The following is a 17,306-nucleotide window of genomic DNA, read 5'->3' as shown; positions in this document are numbered from 1 at the left end:
CCGGGGGGAGAACAAAGGCTCAGAACAGTTGAGCAAGGAGACACAGATGATGAGGGAAATGGGGGGAGGAACTGGGAGTCAGTTGTTTGTGAGTGAGAGCGCTGATCAAAATGACAAGCCAGGAGATGGGGAGGACTGGGACTGGCTGAAAAACAGGACTGGGAGTAAGAAACAGAGCAGGGGGAAAACTGGATGAAGAGCCCAGAGGGGGAGACTGGGAGTTGGTGGGGGGCTGGAGGGAAGCATAAAATCAGGTCCAATGAAGAGTCAGGAGGGAAGAAACTGGGACTGAAAAGAATAGTATATGATTGTGTAATTATAGACTCTATTGTAATGCATATGCACAAGTGGACTGAATTAAAGTTGCACAGGTAACCTTAATTCTGTCATTTCATAAGTTTCAAGTGCTTGACTTTGGAACCCTAATAGTATTTTTAACATTTTTAACTTGGTTTTCATATGTAATTCATACTTAGTTTTCCCTAACATCTGACTGTGTTCTGCGAATAAATTTGATGCAACTAGAGTAAAAAACCCTTGTATAGTGAATTTCTGTAGTTAAGTCACTGAATCATGCAGTTCACTGTAAAGGGATGAACTTTTTCGCCCTAGATTTAACAGCATAAAAAGACATGGAGCTGAGTCACATGTGATCAGGCTCTCATACACTCCAGCTGTCTGCTGGAAAATGTTGGGACTTTGATCAACACAGTTGAACACACTAACTCCCAAACCCTGGGAGAGTCCCATCCAAGATTTTCAAAAGGACAGGCTTCAAAGTCCTTATGGAGCCATCTAAATAAAGTGATCTGATTTTCAAAAGTCTAAGCAATTCCAAATGGAGAGAGTTATTCCACGAAAAACATACATATTGTGTTCATTTATTTCCTAAAGGTTTTAAATAAAAAAAAATTAATCAATGTCAGAAGCAACTAAAGTTGTCCACAGCTTTAGTATAATAACTGGATTTGAGTGCTTATTTTTTTGGTTTGCTATTTTCTAAATAGGGCCTAATAAGTCTTGCTTTCTTGTAGGCTGAGCTCTGCAACCCATGAATAATACATTCTCTTTGAAATCGGTATAAACACAATAGAAAATGATCTCAAATTTTCTTTCAAACATTTAGCATTTAATATAACAAACTACATTGTAAAACAATTACCAATTCTTCCTTGAATATATGTATGAGATTCACTATCACCTAGACAAAAACAACAAGGAGTCCCGTGGCATCTTAAAGACTAGCAGATATATTTGAGCATAAGCTTTCGTGGGTAAAAATCTCACTTCTTCAGATGCACTAGGAAAGTTATGAATTGCAATCAACGGGAAACTATTCAGATGCAAAATTATGAAGAAAATGAAAACATGTTATGTAAGTATGTGCTATCATGTGAAGCACTTACACATTTTATCAATCTCATCAGGACTGTACCTGAATGTGCCGGTATATGTAACATTTTCAAGTCAAATCTAACTGGTGCTTGTTTCATTATCTGGAAAAAACAAAATAGAAAAAACAGTGATTTTTTAAAAGCATTTGTAAATGTCTTTAAAGTAGAGAAACATATAAACACAGACACAGATAGACAAAAATATATTTGGCACATGCACCCAATACAAGCCACTCCTACCATTATAATTTAAGTGTCAATGAGCCACAGGCCTAGAACCCAGGCCCACAAGGTTCATGCGAGCAGCCACGCTCCACAGCCCTCCACCTAGCAGCCTGCTATCAGTAGCTTACCTGAGACCCATGTAGCCCAGCCCCAGTGTGAGGCACCACCCTGGAGGTCCAACTGGCAGAGTCCCAAAGCAGCTGATTGCCTGCCTGCACCACCCCACCTCCGGAAGGCCATACCCAAGTGCTGTCAAACTGGGCCACCTTTCTCCAATTGATGTCAGCCATCTTTGATGACCTTCACCAAGCTCAAACAGGGCCAGGCTGCTCACAACTGGACAGCCCCCACAACATCCATGGCCTACAGTGTTTATTAGGCTTCACAAACTTCTACCAGAGGTTCATTTAGAATTTTCCAAAAGACAAGACAAGCCCTTTACTGCCATACTCCAGAAAAACATGCAGTTCCATTGGTCACCCAAGGCCCAGCACATATTCAAGCAGTCAAAGCTTGCCTTCACCACAGCTCCAGAACTGGCCCACCCAGGTGCAATGCAAGCTTTCGTTGTGGAAGCAGATGTCTTCAGTATGTCAATCAGGGCAGTCCTATCCCAAAGGCAAATACTGCACCACATCACCTACTACTTGAGGAAGCTCACCCATACTGAGAAAAACAACAAGATCTTTGACAAGAGCTCCTGGCAATTAAAATCACCTTTGAAGAGCAGCAACGCTACTTGGAAAGGGCCCACCGTCAGGTCCAAGTGTTCACTGACCATAAGAACCAGAGTTCCTGCACATGGCCAAGTCCCTAAACCAACAACAGGTCCAGTGCCCTATTCTTCTCCTGGTTAAACTTTACCATGACCAACTGCCCAGAAACAGCAAGGCCAACACCTTGTCCCAAAGATATGGCTCTGACCCATGAGGTCCCAGTTTGGAATCCAAATTACAGTGTATGCATCTAACTGTTTCCATGTCCATATCGAATCAATTCATTGGGGAAAAAAAAAAAATCAGCCAAGTGTTTTCCTCAATAACCTCTCTTATTTATATTGGCCAAAACCAGAGTTCCCACTGAAGCCAGAAGCAGATTTTTAAAATTCACAGTTAACATTAGGCTTGATTAACTACCAGAGATTGTAGAAAACTCTGCTGAAGAAGTATCATGTCCTTTTATTCCCTGGTGTTTTACCTGAAAGTAATATTTACCTGGCAAACTTCTCTCAAACAAATGGTGGAGTCAAAGTTTTGGTAAAAGAAATTTTTTCCAGGAAAATGTCTCAGAGACTTGACAAAAAAAGGCCAGGCTCTGTCATGAGAAAAAAAACAAACCAAACCAAACCAAACCCTACCTGATCAATCATTAAATGTCACCTGCTCCTGGGCCTATCATGGTACACAGCAGGATATTTTGGACTGGCCTACACTTGAGTTTAAACCAGGTTAACTAGAATCATGTTTAAGTGGCCTTAACTGGAAAGATGCTAACACAGTTTCCCTGGCCAGTGAATTCATGGATGAAATGCACTATCAAAGACAAAACAGAGACAAATGGACTCACCAGTCAAATCAAATGCACTTTTAAATAATGGAAAAAATTCTTTCAAAACAACACTATCCTTAAAAGCCAACTATTTAGATTGTTACAAGGAGGTGATTATATGGGGGACTTAAAATGGTGAAACCAAGGAACAGTAACTATTAAAAACAAAGGGGTTTTGTTTATTTTTCAGTTTAAAGCATAGATCTTTTTAGTAGACTGTAAGGCAATAGTCTTTCCACAGTTAGAATGACAGCTGCCTCCAGTACAAAATATTTCAGTCCAAACACCTGCAATTTATTAATTGAAGTTGTTTAAAGTAACTTGATTTTTTGCACACAGAAGCCATCACACCATTCAGCACAAGTGGCAGTCTCTGCTCAAGACTCTCAATACTAGAAAAGCAGGAGTTTTCCAGATCAGGATTAAGGTGCCCTAGCAGAGAATTGTGAACATTTGTCCAGCGTTGCCTGCAATTTTAGTCTCATTTTCAGAAACATTACATTCACATTTTTTAGAAAAAATAATCATATGCTTAAACTCTTCCAATTTTCTCCACCCTGCAAACATCCCGCAACAGAAGTCACAGTGTGAAAATCTAAATCCTAGTGTAAAAGGATTAGTATCCAGTGAGAAGACACCTACCTCTACAAAGTTTAATTTTAACAGGCATACCTATAAATAAATATCTGTCATGACTATATGTTACTAGAGTTTAATAAGTGAATGCAAGATATCAAAAGGTAAATCTGTAAGGGCACCGAATGCAACATTTAGTAGCTTCCATTAATTATGGGAAACCCTTTCAGATTAATATTTGATCCCCAGATAAATCAGTTCTCCATACTGATTGTATAATAGGGCCATACAAAACTGCAGAAATCTTGTCAAAAGAATTAGCAGTTGACTGGGTGGAGCAATAAAGGAAAGGAAAAAAGAGAACAATAAAGGCAATGAGAACAATAAAGGAAAGGAAAAGAGTGGTTGCCCCATTTAAAGATTTATCTGTGCAATAAACAGCACAGCAAGTTCCTTAATCTACTCTTTAGTATTTTACTTTGCCATACCTTTGGATTGTCAAGAATAGGAGTTACAAAAAGGTCTGACTCTGTGTAGATGAGCTCTTTCATCTTGGACTCCATGTCCTGCTGGCTTGAGTGTCCATTTTTACCCTAGAACAACAACAAAAATACAGTAGTCAGATTTGTAAGAAAACTTTTCAAAATTTTTTGCAGCAATATTTCTTTTAAACATTACCAAACTGCATTGTATGGATAACACAAATACTCAGTGTTTGTATTATTTGCTTTATGGTAGTGAATAGATTCCTTAACTAAGATCAGGTCCCACTGTGGTAGGCACTATACGAACATACAGTAAGAGAAAGATGCTGATCTAATAGAAATAGACTAGTCGGACAAAGGGTGCTGAGACAAAAAGAGATTACGTGACTTGCCCAAGTCCTAAAAGTCTTTCCAGAATCAGGGCCTTATATTCATTATCCCCACCCCAGTTACTGCTGCATATTCTATTACCATATTTTTTTAAAAAAAATTCCCACCAACTTACAGACACACTTTTCCTAAATCTCATATGAGAGAACAGGTATTTACATGCCAATTATATGGTTTATGCATCTCTCGAACAGTAGCATAGCTGGGGGGGACCAGGGCAGCGGCCGCTCCCCCACCGAGCGGAAGTGACGCCTTTTTAATTCTTTGGAGTTTTTTCTTACTCAGTGAACATGTTTTGTATGGACAATGCCCATTTCTTTATCTGGTACATCTTTTTAATGTTCATGGGGGTGGGGGGTATTTACACACCCCACCATACCCAATTACCAACACCACAATTTTGCCAAAATGTATTCAGGTGCTTAACTTTATACACTGTGAATAGTCCCATTCAGAGTCAGTGTGAATAAATCTTTGAAGGATTATAGCCCAAGATTTCAACAGCCTTTTTAAAAATAAAGAAAAGGAAATTGGGAACTCACAATCAACAGTTATATAAATGTTTAGATTAACATCATCATGGTCTCTAAAATCACATTTAAATCTAATCCTTTTATTTTATGAGACAATCTGTGGTAATTACTAGTGTTTTGAGTAAACATACTCTTGGGAAAGAATAGCAACTCCAATTTTCTCATAAATGTCAAATGCAGTTGGATGAATAAAACTATCAGCTGTGTTTTATGATCGGTAATTAAAATATTAACATATTCCTTTTGAGCAGCAAAGGTCGATAAGTAAAAATAAAAATCAATTTTATTTCAGACATAGCTACATGTTTGTTTTAAAAAAAACAAAACTATTCATCAAAAAAACAAAACCAAACCCTGTAACTTAAAAGTTAATATTGCCACATTAAGTTAAAAACAAAAAACAGAAAATATAAGTATCAAGAAAAAACAGCTTTTAAAATCCCCACCTTTTAAAAGTCATACAAAATGAGAAAATAAGATAAGGTACATGAAATTTTGAGTAGTCTTACAATTTATATATTTTGTAAGAAATATCTACATATGTGAAAATTAACATTAGACTTTCCAGTAATAACCTTAACACTAACTCCTATTTCTTCCCCCACCCCACGCAATGCAGTTACTCGCTAATGTGTTTAATAAGTATTGTATGTTACACAAAAAGACTAGTATAAAAATAGCACATTATACTTCTATCAAACTATTTTAGAAATTTTACATAGCATAACATAAGGTATATCAGTTCTATATACAAAAAACAGTGATCTTTCTGCAATAGCGATACTACAGAATTAACTAAAATGTTAGTATTCTGAAATTGAAAGAGGTGTGTGCAATACGCCTTAAAGATACAGTTTCTGTAGTCTGGTGCAACTGAATTTAGTTACTGTAACAGATACATTACACTCCTCTTTCCACTGAAGATGCGTTACACCATCTTCTTCTAACTCAGAACTTGAAATATTACATTTCTTGAGAGCTATGTCTTACAGGTCAGAGTTAAGACTGTTGTTGAAATATCTACTGTTAATTTTCATACATGCGGGAGTTTTTTTAGATAATGTATCAACTGTAACAATATTGAAACTTTCTTTATATTACCTTATCTTTTCTATATCTTTTTTCAATGTTAGATTTTTAATTTTTTTTTAAACTATAACACTCCTGGTAATAATGTTTTTGAATGTTTGTGTAACATTCTACAGTAACATTACCCTTTTTATTTAATTAATTTATGTCTTGGTCTGGCAATCTCTTTTATTTCTCTTAATTAGAGGGCAATAGACGCTGAGCTCCCAAATTTTGGGCTAGTCCGGGGCAATTTTGGCCCCTGCTGTAATGAACAGCCGCCCTGAGAATTGATCTTAAAATTCAGTAAATGTGTAGGTTTGGGGATTTTTTGTTTTTAATTTCAAGGGGGAAAGGAGTGCCCAGCTGGCTTTATAATGGAATCCAGGATGAAACTGTAACTATGGAAATATTACGATCTCCTCACCTTTGCCAAGCGTAAAGTTCTTTGTGCCGAATTCTGAGTTAAGGCAGCAGTAGCACTACTCATTTCTACTGCAGTGCTAGTCCTCGGAGTGGGACGAGAGCTGAGAGACAGGAGACAAAAATGAAAGAAGAGTGCCGATTAGCTTTCATGGATTACACAACATACTCGGGATTATGAAACCTCTACGTAATTCCCATTTGTGTGGGGAAAGCGTCAAGGCTGACAGGCAGAATATTTGTTCCATCAACCCAATATATACTTCCTGTTTTTAAATCTCCCGTAATAGTTTGTTGTTTTTTTCCGCACCATCAACCCTCCAAACCAAAGGATGTAGTCATATTAAAATCCCATCTCCTAAATGTGAGGAGTCACCAAACAATATCTCAAGGTGATTAACTTGCTGGATTGCAATGCACTTTACATTGTTCTTCCATTCTCACTGATGGCTGTTTAGAGCTGGGAAGCATTGAAACTGACAAGTATCCTGATGGTTTTTGTATTCATTCTTTTCATTTTCAAAATGCTGTTTGTTCATAAAATTTTTTCAGAGTCACCAAGAAGATTAGGAAGACACACAAAGAGAGACCAGGGTGTTGTGATAAAAAACAGATTCAGTACTGAATTCATTATTGGTAGATTAACCAAGCAAGGTGTTTGGATTTTTACCCCAGTGTAATCCTTGCTTTGGACAGATCTTTCTGCTACATTAGTGAATGCTGAGGGATGGCTGTTTTTAAACAAGCAAGTTTCTGCTTCATGTGGACAGAAACTAAGGCTCTTATATCAAAAATGAATCTCTCCTGCCTTGAGGCAAATGCAAAAAACCACACACAATAGGCCCTCACCAAGTAAAATTCATTGTTTCCGTTTTTATTTAATGGCTCCTGTGGCACATTGCACAAATAGCACACATAGCGACTGATAGCCTACGCAGCACAACTGACAGGTCTTTGCAGGCACTATTTGTTGGCCTGGCTGAAACTGCAAGCTTCAGACCCTCCACCCTATTAAGCAATTTTGAATTGCTTCTTAAATGGTAAAGATCATTTGTGCATACGTAAAACAAGAAAAGAATAAAAGTAATGAATAACAGAAAAACCTAAATTTTTCTAATCCTGTTTAGCAGAACAGCCCAGAGATTACAAGATATTGCTATGAAAAACAGTAAAATACAGCAATATTTAAATTGTGGGCTACAACATCTCGAGGGTTTCTTTATACTAACTATCTAAACACAATTTTCCCTACAGAATCATGAGACAATCTGCTTGTATAAAAATACTGCATTTCAGCCTGTGCTCTTTTAATTAAAAAATAATACATCTAAGAAGATACTCCATACATTTTTTCATTTCTAGTTTAATTGCTCTGTAGTTTATCATACCTAAGAAGAAATATGGACTCATTTGATTCACCACCAGGGGCGCTTTTAGGCCGCAATTCAGATGGATTTTCTGTTAAAAACAAAACAAAAAACATGGAACTCACTAATTTAAAGATTATGAGGAATAAAATTTATGGAACAGACATACTGCTGGGATTACGAGGCTGATCGGATTTACAGAACACACTCATTTGAAATGAGACAATAATAGCAATACATAATCTTACCTAGTTTGAAAGATTTATTAAGTTGTTTATTATCTGCTCTTGAGGATGACATGTCATTCGAATTTTTATGGGTATCCAATGAGTCCTTGGTATCTCTAGATGCAAACAACTCCATGTTTTCACTGTTTAATAAGAGATGCTAGTTAGATACTAGTTACTTAACATCCTTCAAAAATCAATACTATAGTGTTTTTATATTTGCACTAGTGTTCGCAACAGTGATAGATAAGTTTCAAGAGACAAGATTCAAGATACAATACTTGCATAGCACAAATGTAACAAAATTTTAAAAACATTTTTCTAAATTAAAAGAAAAATACAAATAATGACCAGAAAACAGTTTTTTTTAATAGTACAAAAGGATATTTGTCTCCTTATATTTATTATAAAATGTTATTTTCACTGAACATATTGTACCTTGAGCTTATGTCCTGGCTGTTTGTGGAATCATCATATCTGCTGAAAGCATCTTTCCAGAATGGATGCTGTAACAGGTCTGTCCAGTTCAATCTTTGTAATACAACAGAATAAAGAGAGCCTGAAACAGCACTACAATACAGTGCCATGATTTAATATTCTATGAATTTCTCAGTGACTGGCAAACCTGTTATTATGTAACAATGTAATCATACCATTTATGAGTCAGAAGCCCAGTAAAATAGATATTTTAACTGCTCTTCTCCCACTTTCAAAACAAGTTTGGACTGATTTTAAATTTTATAGGATTCTAAAATTGCCACCAGTACCATTATCCTGGTGTCTATTTGTTTCGTATCAGAGCAATTTAATCAAAACACTCGGCACAAATCTTTGAACGAAAACTATATTAATTAATTGCAACATATTCAAAACAGACAATTACATCTCTTTGCAGATGTAATCTGCAAAATGACATGAATTCAGTATTGCAATAGTCATCGCTTTCCGGAAGAGGAGAAAACATAATATGTGATTAATTGTCCTGCATTAGACTGCTTTACCTCTTTTGAGGATCCTTTTGAAGCAAACCATCCAGCAAACTAAGGAAGTGTGAAGAAGGTTTGGGAAGAGCAGAACCTGTAAACAGAAGAACTTCAAATAATATTGGTAACAAAAATAAACTAGCCTAAAACTAGAAAGATTATATAAATAATAGAAGAAATATAGAGTTCTCATATATATAGGTCCTGTTCCTGCTATTAGTCACTAAAGACAATGGGGTATACATGGGTACAGATTGTATATGATTACACAACCAGAACCTAAGACAGCATATGCAACAGACGCTTCCAGTTACTAAGCAGCTGTAATTTTAAAAGTTTCTAAAAGCAAATTTTCACATTGGGAAGATTCTCATACTGTATAAAAGAAATGGTTACTCACCCTGTGCAGTAAATGTAGTTTTTCAAGATGTGTCCCTCTATGGGTGCTCCACCCTACTTGTGTTTGCACCCCGTGCCTTTGATTGGAAATTTCTCATGGCAGTGTCCGTTTGGCCCATGCATCTACGCTAGTCAGCTTCATGCCATTGTTATATAGTACGGCATGGGTGAACCAACCTCAGTTCCTTCTCTACAGCAAAGCCCTATAACAGAGAAGGAGTAGTGCAGGTAATGGAGCATCCATAGAAACCACATCTTGAAGAACTGCTGTTACTGCACAGGGTGAGAAACCATTTATTCTTCTTCGAGTAGTGTCCCTCCGGTGCTCCACTCTGGGGGTTATTGAGTAGCCCCGCTTTAAGGAGGGGCTTTGGAGTCAAGTCCAGTATGGAAGAAAATACTTCTGATATTGTGTTTGACTCAGCTGTAGAGTCACAAGTTATTGCACAGTGTTCAGCGAATGGATGCATAGAAGCCAAGTAGCAGCTTTACATATTTCAGTAGTGGACACCTTTTTGAGAAATGGTGAAGAAGTAGAAATGAATTTCATACAGTGAGTTCATATGTCCGAAGGTGCTTGAATATTACGCAATTCATAGCAATTAATTCAGTCGGAAATCCACTTGGAAAGTTTTTGATTAGAGATTGCAGATCCTTTGATCTATCTGTGAGTGAGACAAACAATTCGGGGTCTTTCTGAAGGGTTTAGAGTTCTATCCTGACAGAAGGCCAGGGCTCTCCTGACATCAAGGGTATGCAACAATGCCTCTTGTTTATCTAGGTGAGGTTTAGTGTGGAAAACTGGCATGTGAATGGGTTGATTAATTTGGAATTCAGAGGACACTGTTACCCACAGTTTTCAGAACCCAAAGCAGTGGTAATTTAACTGTTTCTCTCCAGATCATGTCAGGAATAAATCACTGGGGACACAGTTCCTCTGTCTCATAAATGATTGGTACAAACAAGAGTGCTTTAACATAAAACTACTCTTTTATTAGGTCTCAAACACACAAGACACACACACATGTGCTGTAGCAGTAGGTTCAGAACACCCCAAACATTTATCATTACCCAAAGACTGAGATGGTTTTGAGTGATTAGCAGTCAGGCTTCCGGGGGCCCTCCTTCCGTCCAGTTGCTGGGAAGTTTAGGTGTCAGCTCCTTGCCCCAATAAAAGTTTCCTCAGACTGCTCCAAAGCATGCTTTCTAACTCACTCTATAGATTTCCTCTGGACAAAGCACATAGCCTATTAGAGGCTATTATGAGTTATTTCCATCGCAACAGCCAATAACAATTCCTTATTCTCCTTATCAGCAAAGTAACTTTAGCAAACAAAAACAAGTCTTACAAACAGACAACCAGAATCGAGGTCAGTTTTCCATATTTCTTCCCCCCTTTCCCCCACAATGAATCTGTCCTTTCACTTTATCTATCCCAATCAGTAAAACTGCAGCTTGCAGCTCTTTTTGTCTGCCTAAGCAAGGCCAGATTTTTCTCCTGACTCTATGGCGTCCTTGATTCTAGCTGGCAGGGGGTGGGAGTGGGGGGGTTGGAGAGAGGAGGGAGAGGCTAAATGCACAAGATGACTGCAGATTAGATCAAATCCAATTCTCTCCCAACAACGTTACGTAGAAATTTGACCTTGTCCTTAAAAAAAACATACTGTGAAAGGAGGGGATACCATAAGGGCTCTAATTTCCCCAACCTGTCATGCTGACATGATGGCTATCAGGAATGTCATTTTCACTAAATGGAGAAGTGAGCAGGTAGCCATCTGTTCAAATGGTGGTGTTGTAAGGCATTTAAGAACCAGATTGAGTTCCCAAACCAGAGTATGATGCTTGACTGAAAGAAATATTTCCGAGCCCCCTTGGGAACCTAACTGTCGTTGGGTGACCAAACAGGAAGGAATAAAGGGTGGGAATAAGGCTCTACTAGAAAATATAAAGCCACGATGGCTGACAGGAGACTTCTAATGGAGCTCAGCGATAGCCCTAAACTTTTTAGAGTTAGGACACAGACCAGTATATCTGGCAGCAATAAGGAGTCAGTGGAGTACGTTTGAGGTCACACCAATAGTCAAATCTTGTCCATTTTTAAGAGTATGGGTAGTAGACTATTTTCTGCTGGGTAATACTATTCTTACCTCACCTCCTCAGAGCAGGTTGTCTTTAATCCCATGAACCATCGACCAATCATGTTTTGAGATGAAGAACTTCAAGGCTGGGATGTAGGATCTTTCTGCCTTCCTGGAAGAGGAGATGAAGACTGGCCTGCAGAGTGACCAGTGAGCAAACGGCCAACTGTATTATGTAAGGAAACCACGTGTGTCAGGGCCAGCTCGGAAATATTAGGATGACTCTGGCTTTGTCTTCTTTTATTTTCAGTAGAATTTCAGCTATTAGAGGAGTCAGTGGGAATGCATATGGGTGATCCGACGACCAATGAAGGTGAAAGGCATCCCCCAGGGATCGGTGACCCAGCCTGCCTCTGGAGCAAAACTGGGCACATTTCTTGTTTATTGCTGTGGCAAACAAGACTATCTGGGGGGGTCCCCATTGCCAGAATATGTGGTGTAATATGCTGAAATCTATTTCCCATTCATACTCTTGGAATAAGTGCCTGCTAAATGCATCTACGGTCACATTCTGAACCCCTGGAAGACAACCCCTGTGACAATGACCTGATTGCATATGCACTGGTTACTAAGCTTGACAGCCTCTGCACAGAGGGAGAGGACTCTTGCTCCTCCTTGCCAGTTGATATAAAACAAAGGTTTGGGGGCTGTGCTGGATTGTATTGCTATGTCAGAAAAGGCCACAAATCTGTGCAGTGCTTTGGCTCTTGCTGTTACTAAACGGAGATGAGTTCCTATGAATGCTAAGTTTTGTACAGGGCTCAGAGTGAAATTTTGAATGTTCAATTGTAGGCCCAATTTGAGGAAGAGATCTATGGCTTCAAAAGTTACCCATGAACTTAATTCCAGAGAGTGACCCTTCAGCAGCCAATCATCCAGGTAAGAGGCCACTAAAATACCTTTCCTGCGGAGCTGAGCCACTACTACCGACATGGCCTTCAAAAAGACCCTCGAGACAGATGACAGTCCAAAAAGGAGCATCCTGGCCAATAGTAACACATAGGAATCATTTGTGAGATGGGGGGGGATCGCAATGTGGAAATATGCATCCAGAAAGTCAAGGGCTGAGAATCAATTCCTTTGATCTAGTGACACAATCATCACCTGCAAATGTCACCATTTTGAATTTTGATGTTTTCACATAAGTGTTGAGTAACCTCAAATCTAGAATGGGTCTCCAATTGCCATTCTTTTTTTGGTACCAGGAAGTACCTTAAATAAAATCCCTTTCCTCTGTGCTGCATAAGGACTGGTTCTATAGCACCCAAGTATAGAAGAGACTCCATTTCCTCACAAAGCAAGCTCTCATGAGAGGAATCCCTAAAGAGGCATTGGGCAGGGAGGTTGGTTGGTGGAAGGGTAGTAAAGTGGATGGTGTACTCTGGGGAGATGATCTCCAAAACCCACTTGTCTGTGGAGATAGACTCTGAAGCCTGCCTGAAGTGGTAAAAGGTGGTCGCTGAAGGGAAGAAGACAGCTGAATTGGTGCAGCTGGTAAGGATGAGGATGGTCATTCAAGACCTCAGTCAGCCCATCAAAATTACTGCTTGGAGCTGGAAGGGTATGAGGTCAAAGGCTGAGAGGCGGACAGTTTCTGTCTCTGGAATTTCTGTCTTTTTTGATGTGGTTCATACAACCTCTAGGAGGTTGAGAATTGCACAGGATGGGATCTCTGAGCTGTCAGAGTCTTGCTAAACCTTCTCTTATAGGCAGGTGTATAGATCCCAAGAGAAAGCAACCTAGCCCTGGAGTCCTTTAACGTGCTCAGAGATTCATCCACGCTATCTGCAAACAGTTCAGCCCAGGGGTGGTCAGCCTGAGCAGGAGCCAGAATTTACCAACGTACCTTGCGAAAGAGCCACAGTAATACGTCAGCAGCCCCCCATCAGTTCCCCCCCGCCACTCCCAGCACCTCCCACCCACCAGAAGCCTCACCGATCAGAGCCTCCACCTCCCTCCCTGCACGTCCCGATCAGCTGTTTCGTGGCGTGCAGGAGGCTCTGGGTGCGGAGGAGTGAGGGCACGGCAGGCTCAGGGGAGGGGATGGGAAGGGGTGGAGTGGGGGCAGGGCCTGTGGCAGAGCCAGGGGTTGAGCAGTGAGCACCCCTGGCACATTGGAAAGTTGGCGCCTGTAGCTCCAGCCCTGGAGTCGGTGCCTGTACAAGGAGCCGCATGTTAACTTCTGAAGAGCCACATGTGGCTCTGGAGCCACAGGTTGACCACCCCTGGTTTAGACCCACTGAAAGGGAAGTCTTCCACTGTATTCTGGACTTCTTTTGGAAATCTGGAGCCAAAAGTCCCTCTCATAATTACCACCGTAGAGATTGAATGGGCAGCAGTATCAGCAGCATCGAGTAAGGCTTGTAGTGAAGTTCTGGAAGGCAGCTGGCCATCCACAATAAATTGCCTGGAATTGCTCTTTATGTTCTGCCAGTAATCGGTCAACAAAAGAGTTCAGTTTGGTGTAATTTATATGATATTTCACCATTAATACCTAGTAGATTGGCAATTCTAAATTGTAAAGAGGCTGATTAATAAGATTTTCTACCAAGTAGGTCTAAATGCTATGATCTTTGTCATAGACGTAGATTTAGCGTGGTGCTACCTTCCCCGTTTATTAACTGCGTTGTCCACAAAGAATTAGGAGAGCGACGAGAAAATAAAAACTTCAGGTGTTTTGCTGGAAAGTAATATTTCTTATCTGTTCTGTTGCATGTAGGTGAAATAGTAGATGAGGTGTGTCCAGAAGGGCCACATTAACAGGCAAGGCTACGTGGGCAAATGAGACTGTCTGAAGGATGTCAAGCAGCTTATGATGCTTTAACCTCCTCGATAGGGATCTGCAAGGAGTCAGCAATTCTCTTGACTAGATCCTGAAACTGCTTAAAATCATTCTCCAAGGATGGAGGATGAGGCAGAACTGCATCATCCAGAGATGAAGAGGAGCTGTTGGTCAGAAGAGAGACCTCTTCATCAGTTCTATCTCCTGCTCCTGAAAGGTTTCTTCTTGAGGATCAGTTCTCCTAGAGAGGGCAGTACATGAAGGCTGCCTATCTCTGAGCAATGAAAAATTGGACACCTCAGCCAGGTCTCGGGGAAAACAAAACGCCTGAGGTAACAACCGTGCTGTTGGTACCAAGTCCATGGTTTGCAGAGACGTAGTAGTGGCCAAGGGAGCTGAAGGTACTGTGAATCTTGTCTGCTTCAAGGGAAATGCAGTAGGAACCCAAGCAGGCATCTTTGATAACGAGGAAGCAGAGGAAGCGCACTTCTTGCCACCTTGGTCTGCCGATGGTCCCAACGATCTCTCCACACCCGAGGCTTTGCCATCTTTTGGCTAAAAATGCCCTTGGTACCTGAGGAATCAGCAGCCTCAAAGGTACCAGATTGGAGAGCAGAGCATGCTGACCTGGTTGAAGACTCCGACAACCTCGGCTTTTTTTGAGGTAATTCCCTACCTGGTGAACTCAGGGCATGATCTTTGGAAGTCTTATGAGAGATCTTCCTCTTAGATGCCCTCGAGGAGCATGACTTAGAAATAGTGGAGGCAGCAGACTTGCTTGGAGACAGGTGTACAGAAGGGGTCCTTTGGCCTGGGTCAGAAGATGGATGCAACGAGTTTACTATAATGAGGAGACGAAGTTTAATCTCCCTTTATTTTCTGGCTCAATGTCAGACAGAAGTTACACTTCTGGGAATGTGCGATTCCCTGAGACAATCGATGCACTCGGAGTACCCATCACTTACCAGGATTGCCTCCTGGCACGACAGACATTTTAAACTAGGAGAACCAGGCATAACCTCCCAGTGAACAAGAACTACCGGTACCTTGTCTACGCACTTATCTATATAATATATGAGAAGTTTCTTATTTTTTTCTTTAAACTAGGAAGCTAAAGCTACTACTGCTTACTAACTAATTACACAAACACTTACTATAAGTGAAGCACTAGAATAAAAACTGGGATACAGCTGAAGTAATCTCAACGGGGACAACTGCCAGAGCTCCATCTCAGGCTGAGGCTGTTGAGAAGCAACTGAGGGAGGTTTGCCTGTGCACGGCTATGTAGCAACTCACAGGGCGTGACACAAACTAGCATGCATGTACGCACAGGCCGAACGCACATTGTTATGAAAAGTTTCCGATCAAAAGCACAGGGGATGCACCCATAGGACACTATTCAAAGAAGAAGAAGAACCCATTACTTATAGAACAAAAGACTAAACTGTATGCTGTATACAATTATTTTTAATTAACCATGTCTTAAATTTAATTTAAAAACATATTCAAAACACACACTGAATGAATCCAAAGTTTTAAATATGACCTTTTTGCATTTTAAAGGATGCTTAAGAGGAAAAATTCTGCCCTCAAATGCACACGCAACTCTCTGAACCTAATTAAAATTGTGCACATGTGCACAAGGGTAGAATTTCATCCTTTAAGAAATTTCTTCCCAAAATCTAGAGTTGATTGCATCTGATAATTGACCAGGTGTGTCAATTCCCCGTACCACAGAGGGATTTCATTTATTGAATTTAAAAAACACATTCATATACAGGGTCATATTCGGAGCTCCTTCTAAGAGCAGAAATCCCATTGAATCCAGTTTTCAGAGTAACAGCCGTGTTAGTCTGTATTCGCAAAAAGAAAAGGAGTACTTGTGGCACCTTAGAGACTAACCAATTTATCTGAGCATAAGCTTTCGTGAGCTACAGCTCACTTCATCGGATGCATCCGATGAAGTGAGCTGTAGCTCACGAAAGCTTATGCTCAAATAAATTGGTTAGTCTCTATTGAATCCAGTGGAAATTGTACACATAGATGAACGGCAGGATGGCCCATAGTATATAAATTATTCAAAGTAAATGATTTGTTCTGAGAAAGATTGCACCTAATTTTACAGTTAATATTTATTTTATCAAACAAGTAAAAGACCTAAAACACAAATGTTAAGTGACTCATGAGTACAGTTCCATATGCATTCCTCCAGCACCATATGATGATAGTACAGGAACTGTACAAAATTTTGCTGCAGCATGGAGCCACAAGGGCTCAGATAAATCTGTTTTTATACTGTTGTGCATGTTGTTTCAAAGTTTGTTCTTTACTGTGTAGTCTCTGGGTATAAGTACCTTTAGGCTAAGGGAAATATTCATTACTTACTGCTGCAATAGACAGAATTCAGAGATTTTATTTGCACTTCACATTTAATTAGGGTTGCCAATTTTGGTTGGCCGTATTCCTGGAGGTGTCATCTCATGACATAATCTTTAATTAAAAATTAATCTTGAATTCCTAGAGACTCCAGGACAATCTTGGAGGGTTAGCAACTCTATGTTTAATACACATGCAGTGAATGGAAGAGGAATGTGTAGCAGGCAAGAGAAAGCAGCTCCAAATCCACATTAAAATTGTCTGCACCATTCACCACTTTCCCAGGATCATTTTCATGCCTCAGGTTAACAGGCACAACTCTCACTGATTCAGTTAGTCACTACAGAATACTACATTAGTATACTCAGTTTGCAAATTAAATGAATGCTAAA

The 17,306-nt window shown here is 39.8% G+C and overlaps 1 protein-coding gene across 1 annotated transcript in view; it reads right to left on the bottom strand.

Annotated features, from left to right (window-relative positions):
* Positions 1-17,306, bottom strand: part of ULK4 (unc-51 like kinase 4) — a 397,461-nt gene that overhangs the window by 355,452 nt on the left and 24,703 nt on the right. Inside the window, exons 8-14 of the mRNA XM_077811124.1 lie at positions 9,238-9,313; positions 8,675-8,767; positions 8,258-8,379; positions 8,031-8,100; positions 6,647-6,746; positions 4,232-4,336; positions 1,436-1,496 (exon numbers count right to left, since the gene is read on the bottom strand). Coding sequence (XP_077667250.1) covers positions 1,436-1,496; positions 4,232-4,336; positions 6,647-6,746; positions 8,031-8,100; positions 8,258-8,379; positions 8,675-8,767; positions 9,238-9,313 — 627 coding nt within the window. The remainder of the gene's footprint in view (positions 1-1,435; positions 1,497-4,231; positions 4,337-6,646; positions 6,747-8,030; positions 8,101-8,257; positions 8,380-8,674; positions 8,768-9,237; positions 9,314-17,306) is intronic.

The sequence above is a fragment of the Eretmochelys imbricata genome, chromosome 2 (assembly GCF_965152235.1).
Source record: "Eretmochelys imbricata isolate rEreImb1 chromosome 2, rEreImb1.hap1, whole genome shotgun sequence".
Classification (NCBI taxonomy): domain Eukaryota; kingdom Metazoa; phylum Chordata; order Testudines; family Cheloniidae; genus Eretmochelys; species Eretmochelys imbricata.
This window is presented reverse-complemented; position numbering and strand designations above follow the sequence as displayed.